The sequence below is a fragment of the Phanerochaete carnosa genome (genome assembly GCF_000300595.1).
Source record: "Phanerochaete carnosa HHB-10118-sp unplaced genomic scaffold PHACAscaffold_4, whole genome shotgun sequence".
Lineage (NCBI taxonomy): Eukaryota > Fungi > Basidiomycota > Agaricomycetes > Polyporales > Phanerochaetaceae > Phanerochaete > Phanerochaete carnosa.
The window spans coordinates 3,788,107-3,809,678 of record NW_006767631.1 but is presented as its reverse complement, the minus strand read 5'-3'; the positions used below and the strand labels follow the sequence as shown (position 1 = coordinate 3,809,678).

General features: G+C 53.4%; 7 protein-coding genes across 7 annotated transcripts; 4 read left to right on the top strand and 3 right to left on the bottom strand.

The window, feature by feature from the left end:
- Positions 1 to 38: 38 nt before the first annotated feature.
- Positions 39 to 1,270, top strand: PHACADRAFT_194911 (uncharacterized protein; the record flags this gene model as incomplete). The annotated part of the gene is made up of 5 exons (XM_007395105.1): positions 39 to 374; positions 431 to 588; positions 642 to 750; positions 810 to 1,015; positions 1,072 to 1,270. 5 exons carry the CDS (start codon positions 39 to 41, stop codon positions 1,268 to 1,270), a joined length of 1,008 nt encoding a protein of 335 aa, XP_007395167.1.
- A 72-nt stretch (positions 1,271 to 1,342) lies between these two features.
- On the bottom strand, positions 1,343 to 3,679 carry PHACADRAFT_92545 (uncharacterized protein; the record flags this gene model as incomplete). Its single annotated transcript, XM_007395104.1, has 15 exons — positions 1,343 to 1,530; positions 1,592 to 1,645; positions 1,706 to 1,785; positions 1,859 to 2,125; positions 2,178 to 2,202; positions 2,256 to 2,298; positions 2,350 to 2,426; positions 2,474 to 2,545; positions 2,607 to 2,809; positions 2,869 to 2,967; positions 3,030 to 3,049; positions 3,103 to 3,151; positions 3,202 to 3,230; positions 3,282 to 3,364; positions 3,484 to 3,679. The coding sequence occupies 15 exons, from the start codon at positions 3,677 to 3,679 to the stop codon at positions 1,343 to 1,345; spliced, it is 1,485 nt and encodes a 494-aa protein (XP_007395166.1).
- A 375-nt stretch (positions 3,680 to 4,054) lies between these two features.
- Positions 4,055 to 7,122, bottom strand: PHACADRAFT_255066 (uncharacterized protein). Its single transcript, XM_007395103.1, has 11 exons — positions 6,870 to 7,122; positions 6,335 to 6,804; positions 5,578 to 6,285; positions 5,498 to 5,525; positions 5,240 to 5,446; positions 4,987 to 5,187; positions 4,903 to 4,935; positions 4,842 to 4,850; positions 4,592 to 4,790; positions 4,199 to 4,537; positions 4,055 to 4,143 (listed from the first exon to the last, which is right to left on the bottom strand). The coding sequence occupies exons 1-11, from the start codon at positions 6,994 to 6,996 to the stop codon at positions 4,125 to 4,127; spliced, it is 2,340 nt and encodes a 779-aa protein (XP_007395165.1). The 5' UTR covers positions 6,997 to 7,122; the 3' UTR covers positions 4,055 to 4,124.
- A 1,114-nt stretch (positions 7,123 to 8,236) lies between these two features.
- On the top strand, positions 8,237 to 12,192 carry PHACADRAFT_255063 (glycoside hydrolase family 92 protein). The gene is made up of 25 exons (XM_007395102.1): positions 8,237 to 8,512; positions 8,570 to 8,628; positions 8,680 to 8,743; positions 8,797 to 8,807; positions 8,860 to 8,980; positions 9,032 to 9,078; positions 9,137 to 9,189; positions 9,241 to 9,359; positions 9,416 to 9,501; positions 9,554 to 9,632; positions 9,688 to 9,975; positions 10,034 to 10,095; positions 10,149 to 10,248; positions 10,313 to 10,369; positions 10,434 to 10,467; positions 10,521 to 10,651; positions 10,704 to 10,771; positions 10,824 to 10,892; positions 10,941 to 11,027; positions 11,081 to 11,209; positions 11,265 to 11,273; positions 11,328 to 11,414; positions 11,465 to 11,612; positions 11,665 to 11,867; positions 11,924 to 12,192. The coding sequence occupies exons 1-25, from the start codon at positions 8,251 to 8,253 to the stop codon at positions 12,089 to 12,091; spliced, it is 2,541 nt and encodes an 846-aa protein (XP_007395164.1). The 5' UTR covers positions 8,237 to 8,250; the 3' UTR covers positions 12,092 to 12,192.
- Positions 12,193 to 13,307: 1,115 nt separating this feature from the next.
- PHACADRAFT_119721 (uncharacterized protein) lies at positions 13,308 to 16,540 on the top strand. The gene is made up of 19 exons (XM_007395101.1): positions 13,308 to 13,459; positions 13,516 to 13,792; positions 13,844 to 13,852; positions 13,903 to 13,970; positions 14,026 to 14,040; positions 14,089 to 14,117; positions 14,170 to 14,199; positions 14,440 to 14,562; positions 14,614 to 14,687; positions 14,744 to 14,823; positions 14,885 to 14,933; positions 14,992 to 15,063; positions 15,092 to 15,192; positions 15,249 to 15,291; positions 15,345 to 15,369; positions 15,487 to 15,545; positions 15,597 to 15,789; positions 15,847 to 15,926; positions 15,985 to 16,540. The coding sequence occupies exons 2-19, from the start codon at positions 13,534 to 13,536 to the stop codon at positions 16,284 to 16,286; spliced, it is 1,611 nt and encodes a 536-aa protein (XP_007395163.1). The 5' UTR covers positions 13,308 to 13,459; positions 13,516 to 13,533; the 3' UTR covers positions 16,287 to 16,540.
- Positions 16,541 to 16,546: 6 nt separating this feature from the next.
- PHACADRAFT_255060 (uncharacterized protein) lies at positions 16,547 to 17,519 on the bottom strand. The gene has a single exon (XM_007395100.1). It carries the CDS (start codon positions 17,424 to 17,426, stop codon positions 16,641 to 16,643), a length of 786 nt encoding a protein of 261 aa, XP_007395162.1. The 5' UTR covers positions 17,427 to 17,519; the 3' UTR covers positions 16,547 to 16,640.
- Positions 17,520 to 17,576: 57 nt separating this feature from the next.
- PHACADRAFT_255059 (uncharacterized protein) lies at positions 17,577 to 18,930 on the top strand. The gene is made up of 6 exons (XM_007395099.1): positions 17,577 to 17,728; positions 17,780 to 17,911; positions 17,964 to 18,197; positions 18,250 to 18,373; positions 18,431 to 18,741; positions 18,798 to 18,930. The coding sequence occupies exons 1-6, from the start codon at positions 17,624 to 17,626 to the stop codon at positions 18,897 to 18,899; spliced, it is 1,008 nt and encodes a 335-aa protein (XP_007395161.1). The 5' UTR covers positions 17,577 to 17,623; the 3' UTR covers positions 18,900 to 18,930.
- The last annotated feature ends 2,642 nt before the right edge of the window (positions 18,931 to 21,572 follow it).

The window sequence follows — 21,572 nt, the reverse complement described above, 5'->3', positions numbered from 1 at the left end:
GATAGCTTGCAACAAGACACAGCCCTCACAATCTCCCCATGACCCCTCGCAAGATCCTAGTCGTCGGTGCGACTGGCAAGCAAGGCAGCGCGTTTACTCGTGCTGCTATTACCGCGAACGGCAGCGTCGAGTCCGACCACAGCTTCCACCTTATTGCCCTCACACGCAATGCCTCTTCTCCTGCCGCACGGGAGCTCACAGCCCTGGGGGATAGCACCACCGTCGTGTCAGCGGACGTGAACGACGCGAACAGCGTACGGAAAGTCTTCGAGGATGAGAAAGTGAAGCCAGAGGGCGGGATCTGGGGAGTATTCATGGTGCTGGCGTTCCCCGGACTAGGTGCAGACGCGTCTGGAGAGGAGGCCCAGGGCAAGGTGCGTCCAGTACGCGACTTTGCGTGCGCTGACCTGTTGACACTTCACTCGGCTAGATGATCGCAGACTTGGCACGCGAATACAACGTTCACCACCTCATCTACTCTTCCGCTGAGCGCGCCCACGAGAGCCGAGACGAGCATGCAACGCTAAGCTACCTCGCGAAAGTCAACATCGAGAAGCACATCAAGTCAAAACAGGGCTTGAGCTGGACGTAGGTCAGGTGCTTTCCTGCAATATCACATGCGTCTCACTGCCAAGACTCAGAATCCTACGTCCGGTGTTCTTCATGGAGAATTTCGACGGTCTTATTGGCCGCGTCACGTTCTCGGTGCTCCAAGTCGGGCTGAAGAAAGACACGAGGTTGCAGCTCATCGTGCGTCGCTCGCTACTCGTCTCGTGGCTCCCGTCCTCCCTCACACCACTCGTCCTCAGGCCGCTGACGATATCGGGAACGTAGCGTTTGCCGTCATGCGCTCGCCCGACGCATACGCAGGACAGTGCATCGTCGTCGTCGGCGACGCTCTCTCGACGCAAGAGATCGCAGCCTCTTACACCCGTGGCGCCGGGCGCGCGATACCTACGATACCAAACATGCTCGCGTCGACGCTGAAGGCAACAAACAAACATACGCGCGGCGTGTGAGTGTGTTTTTCCATATCAGACGCCCAATTGGCCCCTAACGTCTAGACGCTAGCGTGGAAGCGGTCGAGAACGCCCATGCGGACCGCATCGAGTACGGTGTCAAGTACGAGGATCTCATCGCGAAATGCAGGGAGATATATCCCGGGATGCACAGCTTCGAGTCCTGGGCGAAGGTGCACAACCCCAAAGCGGAGCGGAAGGAGGGTTGGAACGGCGTGTCGCTCAAGGGTCTGCTTAGCGGCAGTCTCTGAGACATTACTCGCACTACACCGGTTCTGTCGAAGTAGTTGTTGCTGCGTGTATACGATAGTCGGTACTGGAGCTCAAAGTGTATATCTGAAGTCTGGCGCGTGATCCCCCATCTCCCTGAATTCGGCACCATTGTAGGCCACGCCTTTTTCCTTGAGTAAAGCCATTTCCTTCTCACGCTTCGCGTTGATCCTGGAATAGACGAAGACGGTCACTGCAAGTGAGATTACGCCCATGCCGACGAACATCAGCTCAATTGCATCTGCAGAAGAGCAACTCATGAGCCGAAGCAATTCATTCCGCGCATCAAAAGAGAAGCGTACCGCCCAGAATATACCTCGGCGCGTCTTGAGAACGGTAGAGAATGGAAGCGATAGCTAGGATCAGGTTAAATCGTCAGCACTGTATGCGAACTGAGGCAGCGAAGCGGCACGTACACCCAGCAAGGTTCCCAAACGCAACGTTAATCGCAATAGCAGTGCCACGCTTGTACTGCCCTGCGGTGTTATTCGAGGTCCTGTGCGTCACCACTCCAAAAATGAGTCCTCCGTCCTTGCAAGAGGGCGCCTGGGAGAAGCAGCACGACGCACCAGCTCGCGACGCCGGGGAACATGCCGTAGCTCCCGGCGACGCAGAAGAACGTGCCGAAGTACTTGACCGCGAAGTGCGCGTTCGAGATCTGGATGCCGAAGCCGAGGGCGCACATCGCGTGCCCCGCGAGGACGAACGGCCAGCGGAGCTTGTGCGCGTCCGAGAGCACCGCGCCGGCGAGCCCGAGGAGCGCGCCGAAGATGTACGGCGGCACCGTGAGCAGCTGGCTGGCCGCGGGACTGAAGCCGAAGCCGTTGATGATGGACCTGTCGCGGAAGGGGTGAGCGTGGCTCGGGAGGGGAAGGGGGAAGGGCGTACGGGAGGAAGAAGGAGATGCCGTACACTTCGGGGATGTTTAGTCGTGCTGAGTGCGGCAGAGGCAGATGCGATACGTACGGGGGCCGACTAGCGAGATGAACATGATCGCATGCGTCCATGTCTGCGCTCAGCGTCATCAGTAGACATGTCCTCTCTCGATGATCGCACACACCTTCCAGTCGAGGAAAGCAGCCAAAACGTATCGCCAACGGAACATCTCCTCCTCACCATGCAAGGAGTTATCAAACTCTGTTGATTGTCAGATAATCTCGAGGCAAGTTTCGTGCAGCACGCACTCTTCTGATGCAGGACATACGCCCGCTCTCGAGGCGTCAGGAAGGACGCGGTGCTGGGAAAGTCGACAAGGACTGTACGATCCACACCCGTCAGCGCTCGTGAGATGCACGGCAGCGACAAGGAGAACCATACCAAATAGTGAGATGACGCCAACGATGGCTGTAATAAGGCCCTCAAGGATGAAGATCCACGACCAGCCCTCCTTGCCCCCGACACCGGACATGAACGAAATCCCGAAGGCGAGCGCGCCCGAGATGGCGCCCGCGATCGTCGCGCCGCCCCAGAAGAGCGCGACTCGGTACTGGAGCTCGTGCCGGGGGTACCACATCGACAGGCTGGGACGTCGCGGTCAGATGTGCCGCCGGGGGTGGGGGAACAGAGGAAAGGGACTGACTACCAGCATGCGCCGGGGAAAATGCCTGCCTCGACGGCGCCAAGTACGATCCGGACACCAACGAGCTGACGATAGTTTGTGACCAGGCCCATGAGTGTCCTTGAGAGCGGCTCAGAGTGTCAGCGAGCGAGCAAGACAGGCTAGCTGGGGGCCTTATTTACGTGATGATTCCCCAAATAATCTAAAGGCAGAAAACGATGAGCGAAATTCGTAGAACGGAGTCAAGGGACTGACCGTAAGGGCAGGAAGCCATCTTGACGGTCGTAACCTCTTCGTGAGCAAGCTGCAAGCAAGTTCAGCGTGCAGAAAAACGCATGTATAATATGAACCGACCCTGCAGGACACTCGAACAAAATATATGGCTGCCACGTTGCTTTAGACACATGCACTCTCTTCACAACAGTGCGACTCACGAGAAAATACAACGCCAAAGCGGCATTGTATTTGTTTCCTGTGAGGTGCAGCTGTGTTACAAGTCCTTGAATCTTCGCGTTACCTTGAGGGCCAAAATATCAGTTACGATGGATGATACAGAAGGATGTGACGGCGAAGACTTACCAATGTTGGCTACAAAAGGACGGCTTCAGGGGCGCTCATAAAATAGCACATGGGGACTACCTTTGTCCAGAGTGCAGAGCAGCTCTATCAAGGTTAGGATGGGCATGAGCCGCATGTCTATCTTCCAGTACAGCTTGCGACGCTCAGCCCGGGAAAGCGTCGGTGGCTCCGTTTCACTGGTGCCGTCCACACTCTCCACATGCTCGATCATATCTGTCGCTATCTTCTCTTCCGCGATGTCAGGTTCCAACATGATGTTCAATTGCGCAGGCGTATGGTCGCTCGTGGCTTGTATCAGCATCTCAGTCGCAATGAAGCGAAGCCTGGAGTAACAGATGAATGAGTGCCAGAGGGAGGAAGAGGCAGAAGTAACGCACCTGCATCGAAGATACGCCCTGAGTAGTCTATGAAGCACACCGTGAGATGTACAGGGGCATCTGACCAGTACACGTCCCACCTGCAATGTCAAATCAGACTGGTTGTAACGGATAACCTCTATATCCCAGCGCTTCGTGCGGAGCAAAACGCTTCTCGTGGGAAACTGTCAGTACTGGCGGGAAGATACGGCTTGTAGCGGTACGCGAGCGTGAGCTATAACACTCTATGGAGTATCGAGCAGGGTGATACGTTACACAAGATATTTAGAGCACTTCCAAGATCCTCTAATGGTACAGCAGCCCCTCCTCCACCAGCCCATCCTAGTTGTACATGGAATGGCTAGGGTGGTCATGGTCAAGCAGGCACATCACTACATCGGAAGCATATCACGCACCTCGCGTCGAATTGGTCCATCATATCGAGTACTTGCACCAGGTGACGATATCCCAGGGTCTCCTGGCGGCCAGTGGCAAGGGCGGTAGCAGTCTTCACTACGTTCTTGATCTGGCGGCCGTTGATCTTCTTCTCGCCGAGCTCGCGAAGCTCTTCGCGCGTGAGGCCACCGTCAGGCACATCTGGGCCATGTACCTTGCGGAGGAAGGCGACCCAAATTGTGCGCCGCGACTCGGCGGTGAGGTCATGGTACCGCAACGAGATGTGGATGCGCGATTGGAAGGCCTCATCAAAGACGCGCACACGGTTCGTCGTCATAAAGAGAACGCCGCGGAAGTATCTGACGGCAGTAAACGTTATGCTCTGATGAAAATATGAATGCCGAGGGACGTACTCGAGATGCCGCAGGAACACCGCGACCATGGCGTTCCGCTCGATGTGATGTAGGGCACGCTCCTCCAAGAAAACATCTGCCTCGTCGATGAGGACGACAGCGCCCCACGTAGCAGAGATCTTGAGAATCCTCGAGAGCGCTTGGTCGACCTGCACTGCTGCAGTTCCGAGGTCGGCCGCTCCGACGACATACAATGGCTCTACAGGAGATTGTCAGCTTCATCCGGCGCGATCTGCAAATTCAAGCGTACTCTTGAGGTCTAATGGTCAATAGATTAATCGCATTTAGCCCTCACGGTAAGGGCCACGTACGTTCACTCATAGCTTCCGCGGTCAAGCTCTTGCCTATGGGCGGCCGTCAGTGCAGGGCCACCTGACTTAGAGCCTGATCCTCACCTGTTCCAGGATTCCCATACAGGTTTACCACGAGCCCCAGACCTTTCCCTTTGACGAAGTCATCAACCTTGGCGGCAGTGACCGAGCTGTGGGCCTCCACGATGGTGGTTAACACCGCCTTGTGGTCGGGTGGGATAACCAAGTTCTCGTAGGGTTCTGTGTTCCACGTGAACGACTGTACCAGGTCCACCGAAAACTCAACTGAGAAAGACATTTAAGCAACAAAAAACGAGGGAAGAGCAGCGAGACGAACGCCAATCTTTGTCTGACAGACTAAATCCATGCACGTTTGGTGGGGCTAATATGAGCTCTTCGTCCGTCAAGTCCTCAGCGTTCCCCAGCTGGTCCTGGCTGGAAGCGATGTCTGCACGCAAAGCATGCCTGTCGATGTCTCGACCCGCGAGAGTTCTCATCACGGGCGTCATTTTCTCGTAGTTAGGCATATTCTCCGCGAAGGTTTCTACATAACGAGATAAGCATGCGTCAGCAAGATTTTAGGCATTCTGCTCACGTCGATCAATCATAATTCTCGAGTCCACCTGGTGCGCACCAAGTTAGCCAGTGCTCCGACGAGAAAGCGAAATCTCTTACGTTTTGTTTCATGGACACCCATTTTCCGCCACCTGTAGGACGCCAAATGAAGGCAATACCCTTGTATGCAAGGTGATGCACGCCACCCGCCAAGCTCAACCACTTTTTAGCCCTCTGCACTAGCCTCTCCCTCAGCCCCTCGGGACCACCAGGGCCCTCGTAGTACTGCACCGGATATACGCCCAGAGACGAGATTTTCTTCGCGCCAGAGAAGCCAGGAATGTCGATGACAGTCCCAAGGCCCGCGTAACCGTACTGCGAACCCTTTGAGCTGACGTCTACTTCGACATACTCCATAGCGAGTCGGAACAGAAACTTGGAGTTGTCCCCTTCGCCGCCACCGTCGAGGCCAACGGAGAGGCCCGAGAGGTCGAATGCGACAGAGCCAGAGCCAACCACCTCCGGTCTCTGGCACTTCTCTGCGTGCACCAGCCGGACTGCACGCGGCTCGCCGGTCGTGGGGCAGGAGATGTGCAGAATGGTCTTGCGCGGAATATAGAGGGCCCACAACAAGTCGAACGTGATTTCGGCATGTGTAATCAGTGAGCTGAGACTGTCCAAGGTGGCGCTATACTCGGTTTTGAGCCAGTTAATGAGGAAGGAAAGGTGCTGATGCCGGGTTCGTGTTGGAGAATCGTCATCTGCCGAGAGCGTCGTAAGATGTTCCTCAAGTTCTGGGAGCCAACCAAGCAGAACTTGAGGATTGACCTGAGTACAACAGTTAGTACCGTAAAACACTATATCAAGTGGAACCTACACGTAACGGCGTCGCAGTCCAAGAGACCCCTTGGACCCTGCCCAATATCTGGGCACCAACATCGCGCAGCTCGGAACTCCGAATATCGAGTACTCTTATAACATTGTAAGAGGTCGTCTTTCCCAACTTTCTGGGGTTTCCGGCGGGCGTGAAGCGGCGTACAATGGTAAATGCATAGACGTCGTATTTTCCGCGTGTGTCAGACGTCCGGCCTGCAACGACTGGGGTAGGCCTGATGGTTACCGACCCCGTGAGCGCGTCTACCACCTCGTCCAGATGCTTCGCTTCCAAGATGCTACCAGGATCTCCAGTAGGCACATCTTCGTCCTCTGGCTGAGCGCCACTTAGGGTCCCAGTCTCAGAAGCTCCCGGAGCTCGCGCACCAACAGTGGGATCCTCATCCGTGAGTTCACCGGAAACTATGGGCACGGCCAGGTTCGGAGCGTGGTGCGGCTCGCTAAAGCCAAACGCTACGATACAGTAAGCTGGATGTTAGCACAATATAGAGTATAGTAGACAAAAAAAGGCATATCACCTCTGCCTGGTGGATAAAATCCAGGAGGAGGAGGAGGAGGAAGTTCGTGCGCTTGCGCGTTGAATGCCATGCCACGCAGCATGGCGTAAGCTTGCGCTCTGGCCTGGAACGGTGGCTGATGCGACATTTTGTCCGGAAGGTCTTTCTAATACACCGGTGTCTCAAAGACAGTTTGAGGACAGCTCAGTTACTTCGAAAGTCTCTGAAGTGCCAACCAATACTTGTGCTCGAAGAATAGCGTAACAGCCTCAACTTCGTCGCGTCAGACAGTTTTTCTCCCAGCGGACACCCGAAGCGTACCGAGTACGGATAAATCCCAAATATACACGCAGGTCAGCAGCTGAATCTAGTTATCAGGCAAGTGTCGAAGGAGAGGTTGAAGTGCGTGTGGGGTAAAAGCGCGCGCTAACTGCCGCGATAAAGCTCGCGCTAATCCATTGATAAAGATAATCAGGTAACCAATTATCTGGGAGCCAATCAATATCTCTCCCGCATTCCTACGATCACATTTATCTAACGGCGGTCAACGAATAGCTCACACGACGCTCTCAGACCAAGTCACCGTCTGTAGGCACGAGGATGGGTGCCGAGTTGCGAGTTTTGGCTACCTGAGGCTTAGGTGAAAGTGAGCTAGTTGGGTGAGAGCGATTTGAGGTCTCTAGCCCGTCTTGAAACTCGTATCGGCAACTCTAATCTGTGGCTGCGTGGACCTTCATAGGCAACTGTCGGTCACGTAAACGTTATGTGACATTGATTTTCACTCAAAGTCGTTCGATAAATATTCACCGGACGACATTGTGGGATCTCTCGCGTAGTGGGTAGCAAGCTCCCAGGCGTCGTTAGGAAGCTCAGAAGCCTGGGCATTTCACCGTTTCTGATGAAACGAGGTCATCAGACATCCTACAGCAACCCTCATGACGCATGCCGTGGAAAACGAAGAGAGCATGCAGCATCCACCGGAGGTAAGACTATGGGAGATCTGCTGTAAGTTCAGTAAGTCTAAGCTTGGCGACCGCGTTCTTAACTGCTCCCCCTCGTTCGCTCTTTTCCGGTATAACCTTTCTTATCCTTTTCGGCTGTGCACAACGCGTCCCTGCAAGCTCTTGACAAAAGGCTTCTCAGTCGGTATCACCGGATGCTACACGTGCCTTCTAGGCTCGTCATCGACCGCCGCATCTGTACAGCACTTGTCCCATCATGACCTCGTAGGTCTGGTCAGCTGAGGCGGCCCGCATGTTCAAGTATGCTTCCTCCAGTACGCCTTGACAGCCGGGGCAAGGAACAGAGGTCTCATCTGCCCGTCGCTCCGTCCCGCGCACGATAAAAACTGCGTTCAACACACCATGAAGGGCCCCAGCTCGCGCCGAAGCAGTCCTGCATAATGGCTCGACAGAGGTCACCTGGGCTCGTGAGGTGTTTTTTGCTCTCCTTCAGCTTATTGAGCTCGGCAGGAGTTGTGAAGACATCGCTCGCCGCATCTACGGCGACGGATTCCAGTGGCTCAGCTACGCACTCCGTGTTGCCTTCGACCAGCCTCAGCAGCTTCCCTTCCGCTCCTACACAGACTTCTGCTTCTATTGCGAGCCCTGCAAGCCTTGTGAATTTATTCATTGGAACGACCAATGGTGGCCATGTCTTCCCTGGTGAGCGATCCAAGTGACGTCTGGATTGTGACCCTCTAACATGTAACCGATTCACAGGGGCAACTTTACCACACGGAATGACAAAAGCTGGGATGGATACGGACTCTCCGGGGAACGTGAGCACATCGCGCCATTTTTTGAAGCTTATAGCTGAAATTTGGCCCCAGCAAGCGGGATACGACGCCAATCCAACTTTCAACGTTACAGGGTTCTCGCAGCTGCATGACGATGGTTCGTACGCTGATTTGACTACGATTCTTGTTGACCTCATCTTCCCGCCGCAGGAACTGGAGGTGTACGTCGAACTGGCTGTGCAGCGGCTGCAATACTGAGATATTGATTTGTAGGGCGTTTCTCTTTCTCTGTTCAAAGTCTTTCCGTTTGCTTCTTGTGGGCCAAACGATAAGTTTGAACAGTGCCCCACCTCTTTGGAGGGCCGAAAAGTCTTGCGGAATGTTCTAGATAATGGTAGGTTACTTTGACCTTCAAGCGGTCAATGCGTGTTGACATTGACTTCAGGGTCCCCGGATGACTTCGCCGAACCCGGATACTTTTCTACAAATTTGGTACGATTTCATGTCCGCACGCCGGCCATTGCTTGTTCAGATCAATGTTGCACGGCAGTCTACGGGTATCCGTGTCGAGCTTACAACGACAAGGCGCACAGCATTACACAGGTGCGCTGCCACCGCTGCTCTGTTGGCTCATCCGGCTAACAGTCCATGCAGATATACGTTTCCTGCCGGAACCGTCAACCCCAGGATTATGGTTGATATCACAAACGACGGCGAGCAGAGCAGTACCAATCCTGAAATGTTGTTGAATGCAACAACTGCTCGGGTTACAGGCATGTGGCCCTATCTCTCGTGCTCTCTATGCTTCTCACATCTCGCTTTTACTTAGGGGCGGCATCCTTCGCTGCCTCATTCGGTCCAGGAAGATACCGCGCGTTTACCTGTGTTGACTTCATGGGCGACGGGTTTGAGCTAGTACGAGACCCCTCGAGTGATATTTGAAATAGATATTGAGATCTTACGACAGGGTCCGCCAACGCAATCTGGTGCTTGGCTAGGAAACTCTGGCATCCAGCAGACCACCAACCTCAATCAACTTTACTTCGGTAACAGTGTCTGTGCTTGCGCTGCAGATCGTTTGGCTAATCTCGAAACCCACAGGCTTCGTATCCGAGCTCGGAGCACTCTTCACCTTCGCGCCCAAGACAGACAATAGCATCACATCCATCTTTGCACGAGTGGGCGTGTCATTCATTTCTGCAGACCAAGCCTGCGCGAACGCAGAGTCTGAGATACCTGATTTCAACTTTGATGGTGCCCGCCAGGCAGCCTTTGATCAATGGGATGAGCTTCTCGGGCGCATTCAAGTCGACACTACGGGCGTGGACGCAAATACAACGCAATTGTTCTACAGCTCATTGTACAGGACGCATATCTCCCCAGCCGACTGTAAGCGCGCACTCCCGGCAAAGCTGAAGCTTAAACATACTGACTGACATTCCGATAGATACTGGAGAGAACCCACGTTGGAACTCGACCGAGCCGTACTACGACTCGTTTTACTGCAATGTAAGCACTCCAATCCTTCCATGCGAGTTGAGACCAACGTTTTGTTTGTTCAGTGGGATACGTTCCGTACCCTTTATTCGCTCATGGCCTTGCACGACCCAGTTAACTTCTCAAGGATCGTCCGAGGATTGTTGAATATTCAACAACATGAAGGTGGAGCCTACTTTAATGTCCGAGTTAGTTGCATTCGCTGACTTCGACGTTACCTTGGTGTTAGGCTGGCTCCCGGAGTGCCGAGGCGCAACTGCTAAGCAATTTATTCAGGGTGGCAGCAGTAAGTACATATACATGCTCTTGCAGTATGTCCTTCGATTCTGACCTCCTAATTTTTTACGAAGATGGGGACCCAATTGTTGCTGAGTTCTTCGTCAAGTATGTGTGCCAGTAATCCATCCTCCCTCCGCATGACGCCGACCATATACCAGGTACCACGAGCATCTCGATACGCTCAACGTCTCCGCTACCGCCCTGTACGAAGCTCTGATCGCTGATGCTGAGGTGCAACCCCCGAACTGGGACCTGCAAGGCCGACAGGTTAACATCTGGAAGACGCTTGGTTAGTGCTGGCTCGTAAAGCAGCTCGAGTAGATCTTGACCCTGTGGCTCAGGATACATTCCAAGCGACGTATGGGAACCGTCTGGTACCAACACTAAGCAAGTCTCTCGTGCACTGGAGGTATGTCTGTGAGTGTCACCTGCGGCATAGATATTCTGACTTTTGTTGGTAGTACGCTTTCGGCGACTTCGCTATCTCGCAGGTCGCTAAGATTATGGGGAATACTGCCGATGGAGCGAAGGTATCCACCAGCGAATCTCGTCTCTTCGACGACTTACACGTTTGACAGTATGCCCAAAGGGCGCAGAACTTCGTCAACAACTGGAACCCGAACGTCACCGTCCCTGGCCGTGAAGACATCAAGGGTATGATGCAGGTAAGGCGGGGGGATTTGGGTCGTGCGATTGTCCTCACTGTATCTCTGCCTAGCCTCGCTTCCTTAATGGCACCTTCAACTTCACCGATCCAAGGCACTGCAGCGTTAACGATCCCTTGCAGTCCACATGTTTCCTAGACGCAGTGAACACAGACGGTTTCTACGAGAGTTCTCCAATTGTGGTATGTTGGGCTGGTTTCTATTCGGATGTTCAGTTTGAGTTCAAATTCTCTGCAGTATTCACAGGTTCGCTTCTGATCTTTACGCGATGGTAATTATGATATGAACACAATCCTTTAGTTTGTCCCACAAGACACAGCGAAGCTCATAGAATTGCAAGGTGGCACGGAGAAGTTCGTTGACAGGCTGAATTTCATTTTCGAAGAGGTGAGTTTGTTCCAGCACTAGCCTACCTCAAGTCTAACTCCTTTCCTCAGCACTACTTTGATGAGACAGACGAGCCGTCGCAGCAAATTCCCTTCATGTACCACTACGCAAACCAGCCGGGCTTGAGCACACAAACATCTCGCCAAACGATTGCACAATTCTTCAACACTTCGGTCAATGGGCTTCCCGGAAATGACGGTAAGTTTGACGGGTAGAACCCATCACGCTGACGCTGACGCTACTTTCACAGACTCTGGTGCAATGGGGAGTTACGTCGCCTTCTACCTCCTGGGAATGTACCCAGTACCGGCTACTCGACAATTCCTACTCTCGTCGCCGTACTTCCCCGAGGTCTCCTTCACGAACCCCATCTTCGGTAACGCGACCACGATCCGGGTCAAGAACTTCAGCGGCAATCCGGCGAACGGCACCGGAGGAAATGTCTTCGTGAAGGTGAACTTAACCCCAAAACTGCTCGCAGAAGGATGCTAATGATATGGATATGCCAGTCTGTGACCATCGATGGCCAGCCGTGGAAGTCGAATTGCTTCATTGACTGGGACGCATTTCAAACTGGATCGACTATCGAGCTGGAAGTGACGACAGATATCAGTGTGTCTTGTGGCGCGAACGCGAACTCTCTGCCTCCTTCCCTGTCCACGGGTGGATTCGATTAGACTGCTAACACGAATACGCACGAGATGGTCTGCTTAACAACGCCTTTATTTTGCGCCGCTTGCTTCAAGATATAAGAACATTTGTGAGGACTTTCTATATCTCCATTTCTTCGATTTTGCTTCAATGTGCAAAACTGGTCGTTCCAGGTAGCCTAAGGTAAGTCATGATGCACAAACTTCGACTGTCTCCGAGTCCGGCTTCTTTCTTTGAGTACATCACTGACTGGCTGGAAAATACCCCATACTGAATTGAGTTGGGTATGTCGCAGTCTTATTGTGGGCTGCTGGGCCTTGCGAGCAGCTCTTCAGGGCACGGGTGTCCTTGAGGCCAATGTGCAAATGAGGTCTCCGGAGCAAGTGGGAAACCTAACCCTAGAGTACAATCCAAGAGCCGGCGGCGAATGTAAGCGCCAACGCTTTGTCAGTAATTGCATGCCCGCTCCTTCCTGGTGGGCTTTCTGAAGGACTTTCATGTTCCTGTACCTGTATTCAGAGCTCTGTAGACTCTGAACATGAGCTTCCTGACCCGACTGCGCGTGAAATCTAGCGGCCAGCTTTCACACGCAAGGATGCCTACAGCCTCTGTCCGTCCACACCCTGCCTTAGTATATTTTGTATCATCGTTATAGCTGCATTATTTGATTGTCATATGCACACTCGTTGCGACCATATGTGTCGTCTGAGCTCTGGGGACTTGCAACGCGAAGGCACGCCTAGATGGTTTACTTCCTTATATGGACGCCGCACAATGATGCGCCCGATGCGCCCTTCTCTTCCGATGACCCCCATGTTTGATTGGAGCACACACCACTTTCTTCGCCACTCCTGCTCAGATTCTGGATGCAGCACGTACTTTAAGCTATGGCGGTCAAAAGCGCCAAGCTTCTAAGGAGAAATCTAAGTCGATACGTATCGCATGGTCAGCTGCTCTGCTGCGTTCACGGCTTGCAGCCACGTTTCGCCATTGGACAGACATTGGACGGTATCTGGATTGTAAAATGTTGTGTATCCGATAAACCAAGCGGCTACTCACGCTTGGCAGAATGTTTCCACAGGGCCCCGAAATGGAGCGTGAGAATGTAGTCCTCTATAAGTGACACTTACTCTCAGTACTATCATCGCTGGCAACAGCGCGCGGATACGTCGTGGAGTATCTCCCTGCGTTGTCTTCAAGTATAGTACATCTTTGCTTGAGGTGCATTCCTGATCCTGACGCTTGCTCAATACTAGCGCTAGCGCGCTGTAGGGCCATGTGGATGTTTGATGGCCCTCCTCCACCTTGAGCACGTCAGTCAGGCTTCTGCTGTCGTATATCTGTGAGAAAAAAACTCGCGCAATGTATCAAACAGCGGATTTTTTCTGTTATAGGTGAGCTGCGTCTTTCTATCCTCTCATATCTTCGTGCTCACTGCGTCCGGGGACAGAGACGGTCTCATCGGACAATGACGACTCAAGGTATTCAAGGACAAGCGGACAATGCCGCTCGGAAATCAAGCGATGCTAGCAAGCGCAGCTATGACGCGCACGAAGCACGAGGAGCTCTGACAGAGACGACCCTTCCTGATTTAAATGAGATCGAGAGCAAGCTTCCGCCGCCGCTTAGCCTCTCCGCGGCAGAGGAGAGCAAGCTATACCGCAAGATAGACTTGCGCATCATGCCGATGTTAACTTTGATGTATGTGTGCTCGTTCTTAGACAGAGGTGCGTGTCTCGCGTCTGCCAGCGCGCTTCGCGCGGCCTGATTGTCCTCAGGGAATATCGGTACGCATATCTTGCCTGCTGAAGCCGGGACTATTCTGACTTGGGTTCAGGAAATGCCAAGCTACAAGGGCTTACAACGCAACTCCATCTGGTCGGCAACCAGTACAACATTGCTTTGGTGAGTATACCAGAATTGTGTTTGGCCCTTGCTAATGCTTACGCTGGTTGCTCAGGCATTATTCTTCGTGGTAAGTGTTTCGAAATAGCTGCAAACACGACAGCTTATCCGTCTACAGCCCTTTTGTGTCGTCGATTTTCCTGCTAGGTAAGGACTCGGTTTTTTATAGCTTCGGTCCCGCGCTGACTGACCTTCGTAGCCTAGTGACGAAGAAATTCCGACCTTCACGGTAAGCCCTGAATTGCAGGACTGAAACGGTGCGATTACTGAACATCTACGTTCAGCTGGCTACCTCTAATGTTGGTAAGCACCTATTCGCAATAAATGGTCGACGCTCTCCCTGACTTGTCGGCGGTAGATACTCTGGGGTACAATCATGTAAACTTACAACACCTGCATTTGCCCTCAAAACATCGCTGATGCCCTGCTACATCTGTTTAGGGCACTAATGGGCTTGGTTAAAACGTAGGCTGCCATCATGCTCGCTAGAGTACTTATTCCTGAGTCTTCCTAACAGGTATCCGCAGCTCGTAGGCGTACGAGTCGCTCTGGGAACAGCTGAAGCTGGGTTCTTTCCTGGTGTCGCCTGGTAGTAAGTCCAACCCATTGGGCATAGTGCATAAGATGCCAATGCATTCTCTAGCCTCTCGATTTGGTATCCTAGACACAAGCTCCAATTTCGCATAGGATTGTTTTGGGGTGGCGCCACCATCGCCGGTAGGCTATCTTGTCATTTTTTATTGGGCCAGCTCTGATGATGCCTCAACTTGCAGGAGCGTTCTCTGGTATACTGGCGTATGGGATATCATTCATGTCTGGCGTTGGCGGCAAGCTCGGGTGGTCATGGATCTTTGTAAGTGCGCCCCTTGACAGCCAGATTCCATTTCACTGACTAGGCTGTTCGTTCAATGCAGATATTAGAGGGATGCTTCACCGTTCTTGTGGGCTTTGCCTCCCTGTTCAGTACGCACATGAATACCTCTTCTGGTCAATTTATTTCTGAATTCGGGCGTCGATTCAGTCCTGATCGACTTTCCGACGAACGCGAAGTTCTTAACTCCTGAGGAGCGGGCATACGTTATTTGGAGGAAGAGTGAGATCCCAGTATGCTGTGTCTAGAGCACACACTCATCGTTTCTGTGCAGAATACGACAACTCGTTGGTTGGCGAGGAGGAGTCCTGGTCATTCAGGCACCTGTGGGAAGCTTTTTCCGATTGGCAGGTTCGCACATGTTTTGACTCCGCTTGTTGAAGCGAGACTCACAAATTGCGACCCAGCTATGGACACACGTCCTGATCTACATGTCAATCATTGGGCCACGTAAGTTCTCGAGGGTCCTGCTCACCGATTTCCAGGCTGATTTTGGTTCTCAGTCTACGGGATATCTTTCTTTTTGCCGTATGTGTCCTTCGCTCTCCCATCCGGTTGTTTCTGACCATGTGCTATAGGTCGATTATCAATGGGTACGCGCCCCTCTCGTGCACGCCGCTATTCCTTCCTAACATCTACATCTAGCTTTGGTTTTAGCCCAGCATCGAGTCAGCTGCTCACCGTACCGCCCTACATCTTCGCTAGTACGTGCACTCCTGCTTCCATCAGCATAGCACATGACTTACCCCTTGCAGCGTTCGTCACCGTGGGCTTCGCGCTGCTGTCCGACCGTACAGAGTACCGCTTCCCGTTTATCCTCGCCGGCCACGCGATGTGCATCCTCGGCTTCGGCATCCAGATTTCGAACGCGGGCTTCGCCGTCAAGTACTTTGGGACGTTTTTCTGCGTTGCCGGGTCGTACGCCGCGTTCCCCGGGGTTATCACCTGGTGCGTTGCGCGCCCGTGTTCGTGGAACATCTCAAAAGCTGATAAGGCAACTGCCAGGCTTGCCAATAATGTTGCTGGTCAGTACAAGCGCGGCGCCGCGATTCCGCTGCACATCGGGTTCGGGAACTTCGCGGGGTGTACGTCCCATCTCAGGCCGCATGGAAACTGGCGCACTAACAGGGTTTGCGTTTTTAGCTATCTCGTCGGTCCTCTACCGCACGCAGGACGCGCCACGCTACATCCTTGGAGGCGCGTGCCCTCTTCCGAGCGAAATCCTCCTTTCCGCCCACATGCTCACATCGCCTCTAGATGCACTGGAACTCATGTTCGTCGGTATCGGCATCACCGTACTCGCCTTGAATGTAGTCGTGTACCGCAGGATCAACGCGAGGCGAGAGGTTCACATGCAAGAGACGGAGGAGAAGGGCATCGCGTACAGCGCTGCGCAGCTCAAAGCGATGGGCGACAGGGCGCCTGACTTCAGGTATACTCTCTGATGTAAATAAGATGAGGCTTGTTCGTGCAGATTATTCATATAGGATGGACCAAGGTGGTAAATGGTGCGCGAAGGCCAGCAGATGTGGCATTCTGAGCGAAGTCTGTCAGGGACGGCAAATAAAGGGAGACTTGGTTTGATAATATCTTGGCACGAATGAACCGAAAGCTAGCATATCCCCAGGAACACCACAAATACAGGCGGACGATACCGCCATAACATCTCACCGAGGAGATGAGACCTGGTGGTGACTATTAGTCAGACACGAAGCATTGAGGTGAAGAGATGAAACGCACAATGAACCATATATACCCAAAAGAAAAACTTCGTACCAAAATCCCGACTGCAGTGTGCTCTATCCCGACTCCGATCCCTTACCTTTCCTCCGCTTGCTTGAGCCCTCCTCACTCTGGCCCTTCGTGCTCTTACTGAGTCCCTCGGCTGCCTCCCTTGCCTTGTCCCATATCCCTGAATCCTTGAGGACCTTCCCCGCCGAGCCGATAATGTTGCCGATGATCTGCTGAGCGTTAGCTCCGTCCCCACCATCGGCCTGGTGGTGCTGCTGCTCGCTGTACTGCCACTCGCGATGCTTGTCCCAGGATTCCGACGCCTTCGGACGATCTTGACCCTTCTTGCGCTGTGATGTCCTTGCGCGCGGCCGGCTGGTGGGCCCTGCTCGTTGGTTGCGCCCCGCGTTGTTCTGTGCATCAGGGTTGAACATGCCCAGGAGCACGCCGCCCAGCGTAGGGAGGAGGCCGTTCCCGAATTGAGCGAGGCCGTTCCCGCCGTCTGCGTTCGCATTTGCAAGCATGTAGCCCGCGAACCCGCCGAGGGTGGTGATGATGAAGCCCCACTTGGCGAAGGCGAACGCGGTGCGGATCATCCAGCTCGTCGTGCGGTAGAAGCTCACAAGGGCGAGGTATGCCGCGAGTAGTGTGATGAGGGGTGGCAAGATCTGCTGTATATCCCATGTCACAGGGGAGTTCGAGATCATCGTGCGAGCGAGCGTGAACAGCGACGAGAAGAGGGAGTAGGTGTGGGTGAGCAGGGTCTCGACGGTATCGTACAACTGCGGTGGGAGGTGGTCGGCTAGATAGTCCAGCATCGGGTCGAATAGCTCGGGCAGCACCGCGTCGGTCATGGTCAAAGGTGCGTGGGGAACGTGTCCGGCGTGTGGTTGTGGTCTGCTCAAAATCACGGTGTCGCCTTGAGGCGCCTAACATTAGATCGGCGGGGGGCGCATCAGAGGACGCGTCAAAGACTGATCTCGACACTCGCTGGCGCGTCTCAACGACGAGCTTGTTGGATGCAAGCTTGAGTCTCCTCTTCTTATCCATCATGTTCTCACCATCAGTCGCGGTTGCTCTCTGCGTCGCCCTCGCTTCGACATGGGCAGCGGCGAGCATGTTCTTCAGCAAGAAAAAGTGGGATCCTAAGGGCAAGGTGTGTTAGCCCTGGCTCTGCACACCGTGTGGATACTTGAACAGTCGATAGCATTGCCTCGTCACGGGCGGATCGGCCGGCCTTGGTCTTAGTCTTGCGGTCCTGCTTGCCAAGGAAGGCGCGCACGTCCACATCGTTGCGCGCAATCAGGAGAGGCTCGACGAGGCATTGAAGAAAGTCGAGGTGCGTGCACGCGTTTCTAAACGTGGCAGTCAGCTCACGAATTGCTACACAGGCCGCGCGGCAGTCGCCAGAACAGGTATTCAAGACGTACTCTTTTGCACTTAACAATGCCGAGCGGGCTGAAGCATGTTTCGACGCGGTCGCCGCGGCGAGCGATGATCGGTGCCCCGACGCGCTGTTTTCGTGCGCGGGAAAATCGCGTCCCGGATTCTGGGTGGAGCGCAATGAGGAAGAGTTACGTTTATGCATGGAAGAGACGTATTGGGTGCAAGCGTGGCCGGCCTTGGTGTGTGTTCAACCTCGCTTCCAAACTTTTGGGTGCTCATTCGTCTCAACAGGCGGGCGCAAAGCGCATGGTACGTGACGGTGTCAAAGGCAAAATCGTTTTCACCTCTTCCGTGCTCGGCTATTTTTCTATGGTTGGCTACTCCCCGTACGCACCTGGCAAGTTCGCTGTTCGCGGTGCGTGTTCACCTAAAGCGCAACGCTCTCCGCCCTGCTAATGTCTGGACGTCCCAGGTCTTGCTGAAACCCTGCAAAGCGAATTCATCATGTATGGCATCGACATACACATTTCCTTCCCGGGGAATATCTTGAGCCCCGGTTTCATCGAGGAAAACAAGGTGAAGCCCAAAATCACCCTCAAGATCGAAGAGAGCGATACTGGTACCGAGCCCGATAGTATAGCGGCCCAAGTCCTACGGGGTGTGCGCGCTGGCCGGTTCCATATCGCGTGCGATCTGGTAGGGCACATTTTCCGCTGCAGCACGCGTGGTTCGTCGCCCGGCAATAACAGCCTCCTGGATCAAGTCTATGTGCTTATCGGGGCGGTAAGTGCTGCTCATTCAGTGTACGCTGGACATGTCTTGATGCGGCTGCACCGTAGATCGGTCTGCCGTTGTGGCGGAGAGACGTCGACAAAGCTGTGAGAGGGCATACCGCGGAGCACTACGAGTATCTTCGCAGCAAGGGCCTTGTAACGTCGTAATGTAGATCTCGATTCCTCTCGACTGATGTCACGTAAAGCCCTCCAATTTGCTCCATGGTGTTTTCCGCTTCCTTTATGGGTACTTGCTAATATGAGCTATCGGATTGGATTGCGAGCAAGGGAGGGTGCGGTGCGGTCGAGCGCTCAACAACGAAGTACGCCAGCTCTTGGAAGGTAATGCGACGAAGCCAGTTCACGTTTGAAGAATCGTGGAATGCCCTATCTGGATTGCACGATGGGCCAACTGGCATGCTGTCGCTTTCGGTGCTGAGCCAGTACACGAGACTCCCGTGTTATACCAGACTTCATTCATACAACCGAATGCACGGGCGTAGCTAGAACCACTGCATGAAGGTGTGCAAGAAGCAGTAATCGTTTGGTGGGCTCTTGTGAGGCTGATCCAGAGATCACAGTCGTATTTCTGCATATAGAGCACTGTCCACAAAATAAAATAAAAAGGACAGGCCAGAGACACTGATATCGGCTGTTCACAATCATGTACACCACCCGTGGCTCACTTGTCCTCGCCAACATGGCCGCGCTTGTCCTAACGTGGACCAAGAGGCGCGCCCGCGGCGTCAACGTCCGAGTCGAGGTTCATCATAGATTCACATGTCTTGAGCTTGACCGCGGCAGCAGATATTCCGTTCTGGTTCCTCACCTCGCTCTTTCTCAAGGATATAAATTTGAGTCGATATAATTTCTGCGGATGGTGCTATGCGAGCCATGTGAGAAGACACCGGAGCCATTTCGGTCTATGTCGCTCTAGGGAACCAAATGGAGAAATCGCATAGTCGGATGGTAACTCTACAGTCTCGACGCCACCCGACGCCACCCAGGTCGACGTTGCAAGTACTAGTAATAGTGAACCTTCGCCAGCGCTATGCCCCCAGGGCTCGCTTGCTTTCATATAGAGTACTCCGCTACCTTTCATAGCCTGCAGCTTCTCGACACGAGCGGCGGCCAACAAGCGGCGTGAACACTTAACACGTAGCACAATGAGCTGTAGAGAAGATAAAGAGAAAGGTATCAACCGCTTGGATGAGCTATACGACATGGGAGATTGCGCAAGGCCATCCCCTGTGATTAAATGAGCACAGGTACCCAATGATAAAATTTGTATTACTTGAATGACAGAAGAGATCAATCCTCTCCTTGATAAGAACCGGCCGAAGGAGATACATTAAGTGCAATTAGAACATATGTAGTTATATGGTGCCAACTATACATGCATGAGTGCGCGCCTGCTCCGAACTTCCGAAGATTGTTTAGTAGATATGTATAGGCCGTCGTATGTATCTGTACGTGCCTGAAGGCGTACCCAGTTGAGTTCATTCATGCAATTTGGCTTCATAGCCTGGGGTACTAGGACATGGCTCCTACCATGCTGTAAACTGTGACATAAAATTCACGGCTCGGTCTGTTCGCTTTGGCTTCTCAGTCCTTCTATGAAGCTATCAAGTTCGCCTAGTCAGCGAGCACACCAGGGGTCTACTCATCTCCGGGTCGCCCTGCCGTTCGTCCGGACTCTGAACCCACATTCAGATCCGAGGGGCTCGCGCCCACGGCGGCCATTCTCGTGTACAGTATCGTCCAATCCCTTTGCGACATTTGATGCAAGGTTCTAGAGAGTTTGTGTCCATGAGACTCGGTGTTTAACCGGTGCGGAGTGTGTGAGCAGCCACTCTGTGGGTTCAAAGTCCTTCTGAGCGTGGTTATGGGGCCCTCTCATGACATTCGCGGTGCGCACATGCGCACATATCTCGGCGGCGGTACGACAGTGGGGTCGAGATCTGGTGGAGACCATTGTCCGGGCTACGATGGCGATTCGTGCGGCATTTGACAGAGCGCCGCATCAGGGAAAAACGCCAGCGCCACACAGCGCTCCGGGTGCTGCGGGGTTCTGGTAGACTGGTAGAATGGTACCCGATTCGGCAGCCCTCTGTGGCTCTCGCTGCGCCTCCGTGGCACCAGTAGCTACCCGCCTTTGCTCAGTAGTTCACCGCAGTATGGCAGTAGCTTGTTTGTAGGTGCGAGTAGATTGTTACCACTTTCGGGGGCGTGGCGCACACAATCGCACCATAGATGTTAATGAGGGAAAACATATATTTAAACATATATTATGTTAGGTACATGTTGGTATGCTACACCTCCCTCTCATAGTCATATACTCATCACAACTTCGGCAGCATAAACAGTAAGCACAAGAGTACATCTGCAGCATGAGTTAGAGCTATTCATGGTAACAACAGAGAAGGCAGTACTCACACCTAAGTGCCAGGCTCTTCAGCAGTGGTCACCCTACTCAGCCTGGGAAGCGGTATTGGACTTGATAGTTATGAGGGACATAGTGGAGAGATCAGCATAGCCGGATTTCTATGAGCTAGTGCAAAATTAGCTCAGTAATAGCCAAGTCGTGCAGAGAGAATACTTACCTTGTCTGCCACCTGTATAACCCTGCTGTCCGCGTCCACCTGTATCCGAGTCTAGCATGTGCACATGCTAGCCTGATAGGTCCAAAAATCAGTGATATGTTGGCTAAAGAAAGAATATAATGGCAGAGGACGACCTGGCCCTCCGCAGCTGCTTGCAGTTCGTGATGCTTACCGCGCAGTCCACAAGCTCCTTACTCAGTGAGACAGGGCACGGGCCCTAGGGCGCACTGTCATTTTT

What these genes read in the sequence shown, in the direction of transcription:
- PHACADRAFT_255066 (XM_007395103.1), bottom strand. Translation starts at nt 6,996, where the DNA reads ATGTCGCATCAGCCACCGTTCCAGGCCAGAGCGCAAGCTTACGCCATG. An exon ending in GAGAATTATGATTGATCGAC is followed by an intron (nt 5,447 to 5,497) that starts GTGAGCAGAATG and finishes CTCGTTATGTAG; the next exon opens with AAACCTTCGCGGAGAATATG. An exon ending in TCTGTCAGACAAAGATTGGC is followed by an intron (nt 5,188 to 5,239) that starts GTTCGTCTCGCT and finishes TGTCTTTCTCAG; the next exon opens with TTGAGTTTTCGGTGGACCTG.
- PHACADRAFT_255063 (XM_007395102.1), top strand. Translation starts at nt 8,251, where the DNA reads ATGGCTCGACAGAGGTCACCTGGGCTCGTGAGGTGTTTTTTGCTCTCC. An exon ending in GATACTTTTCTACAAATTTG is followed by an intron (nt 9,079 to 9,136) that starts GTACGATTTCAT and finishes GTTGCACGGCAG; the next exon opens with TCTACGGGTATCCGTGTCGA. An exon ending in AGGCGCACAGCATTACACAG is followed by an intron (nt 9,190 to 9,240) that starts GTGCGCTGCCAC and finishes CAGTCCATGCAG; the next exon opens with ATATACGTTTCCTGCCGGAA.
- PHACADRAFT_119721 (XM_007395101.1), top strand. Translation starts at nt 13,534, where the DNA reads ATGACGACTCAAGGTATTCAAGGACAAGCGGACAATGCCGCTCGGAAA. An exon ending in GGGCTTTGCCTCCCTGTTCA is followed by an intron (nt 14,934 to 14,991) that starts GTACGCACATGA and finishes GCGTCGATTCAG; the next exon opens with TCCTGATCGACTTTCCGACG. An exon ending in CATGTCAATCATTGGGCCAC is followed by an intron (nt 15,292 to 15,344) that starts GTAAGTTCTCGA and finishes TTTGGTTCTCAG; the next exon opens with TCTACGGGATATCTTTCTTT.
- PHACADRAFT_255060 (XM_007395100.1), bottom strand. Translation starts at nt 17,426, where the DNA reads ATGACCGACGCGGTGCTGCCCGAGCTATTCGACCCGATGCTGGACTAT.
- PHACADRAFT_255059 (XM_007395099.1), top strand. Translation starts at nt 17,624, where the DNA reads ATGTTCTCACCATCAGTCGCGGTTGCTCTCTGCGTCGCCCTCGCTTCG. An exon ending in AGGCATTGAAGAAAGTCGAG is followed by an intron (nt 17,912 to 17,963) that starts GTGCGTGCACGC and finishes ATTGCTACACAG; the next exon opens with GCCGCGCGGCAGTCGCCAGA. An exon ending in TGGCAAGTTCGCTGTTCGCG is followed by an intron (nt 18,374 to 18,430) that starts GTGCGTGTTCAC and finishes TGGACGTCCCAG; the next exon opens with GTCTTGCTGAAACCCTGCAA.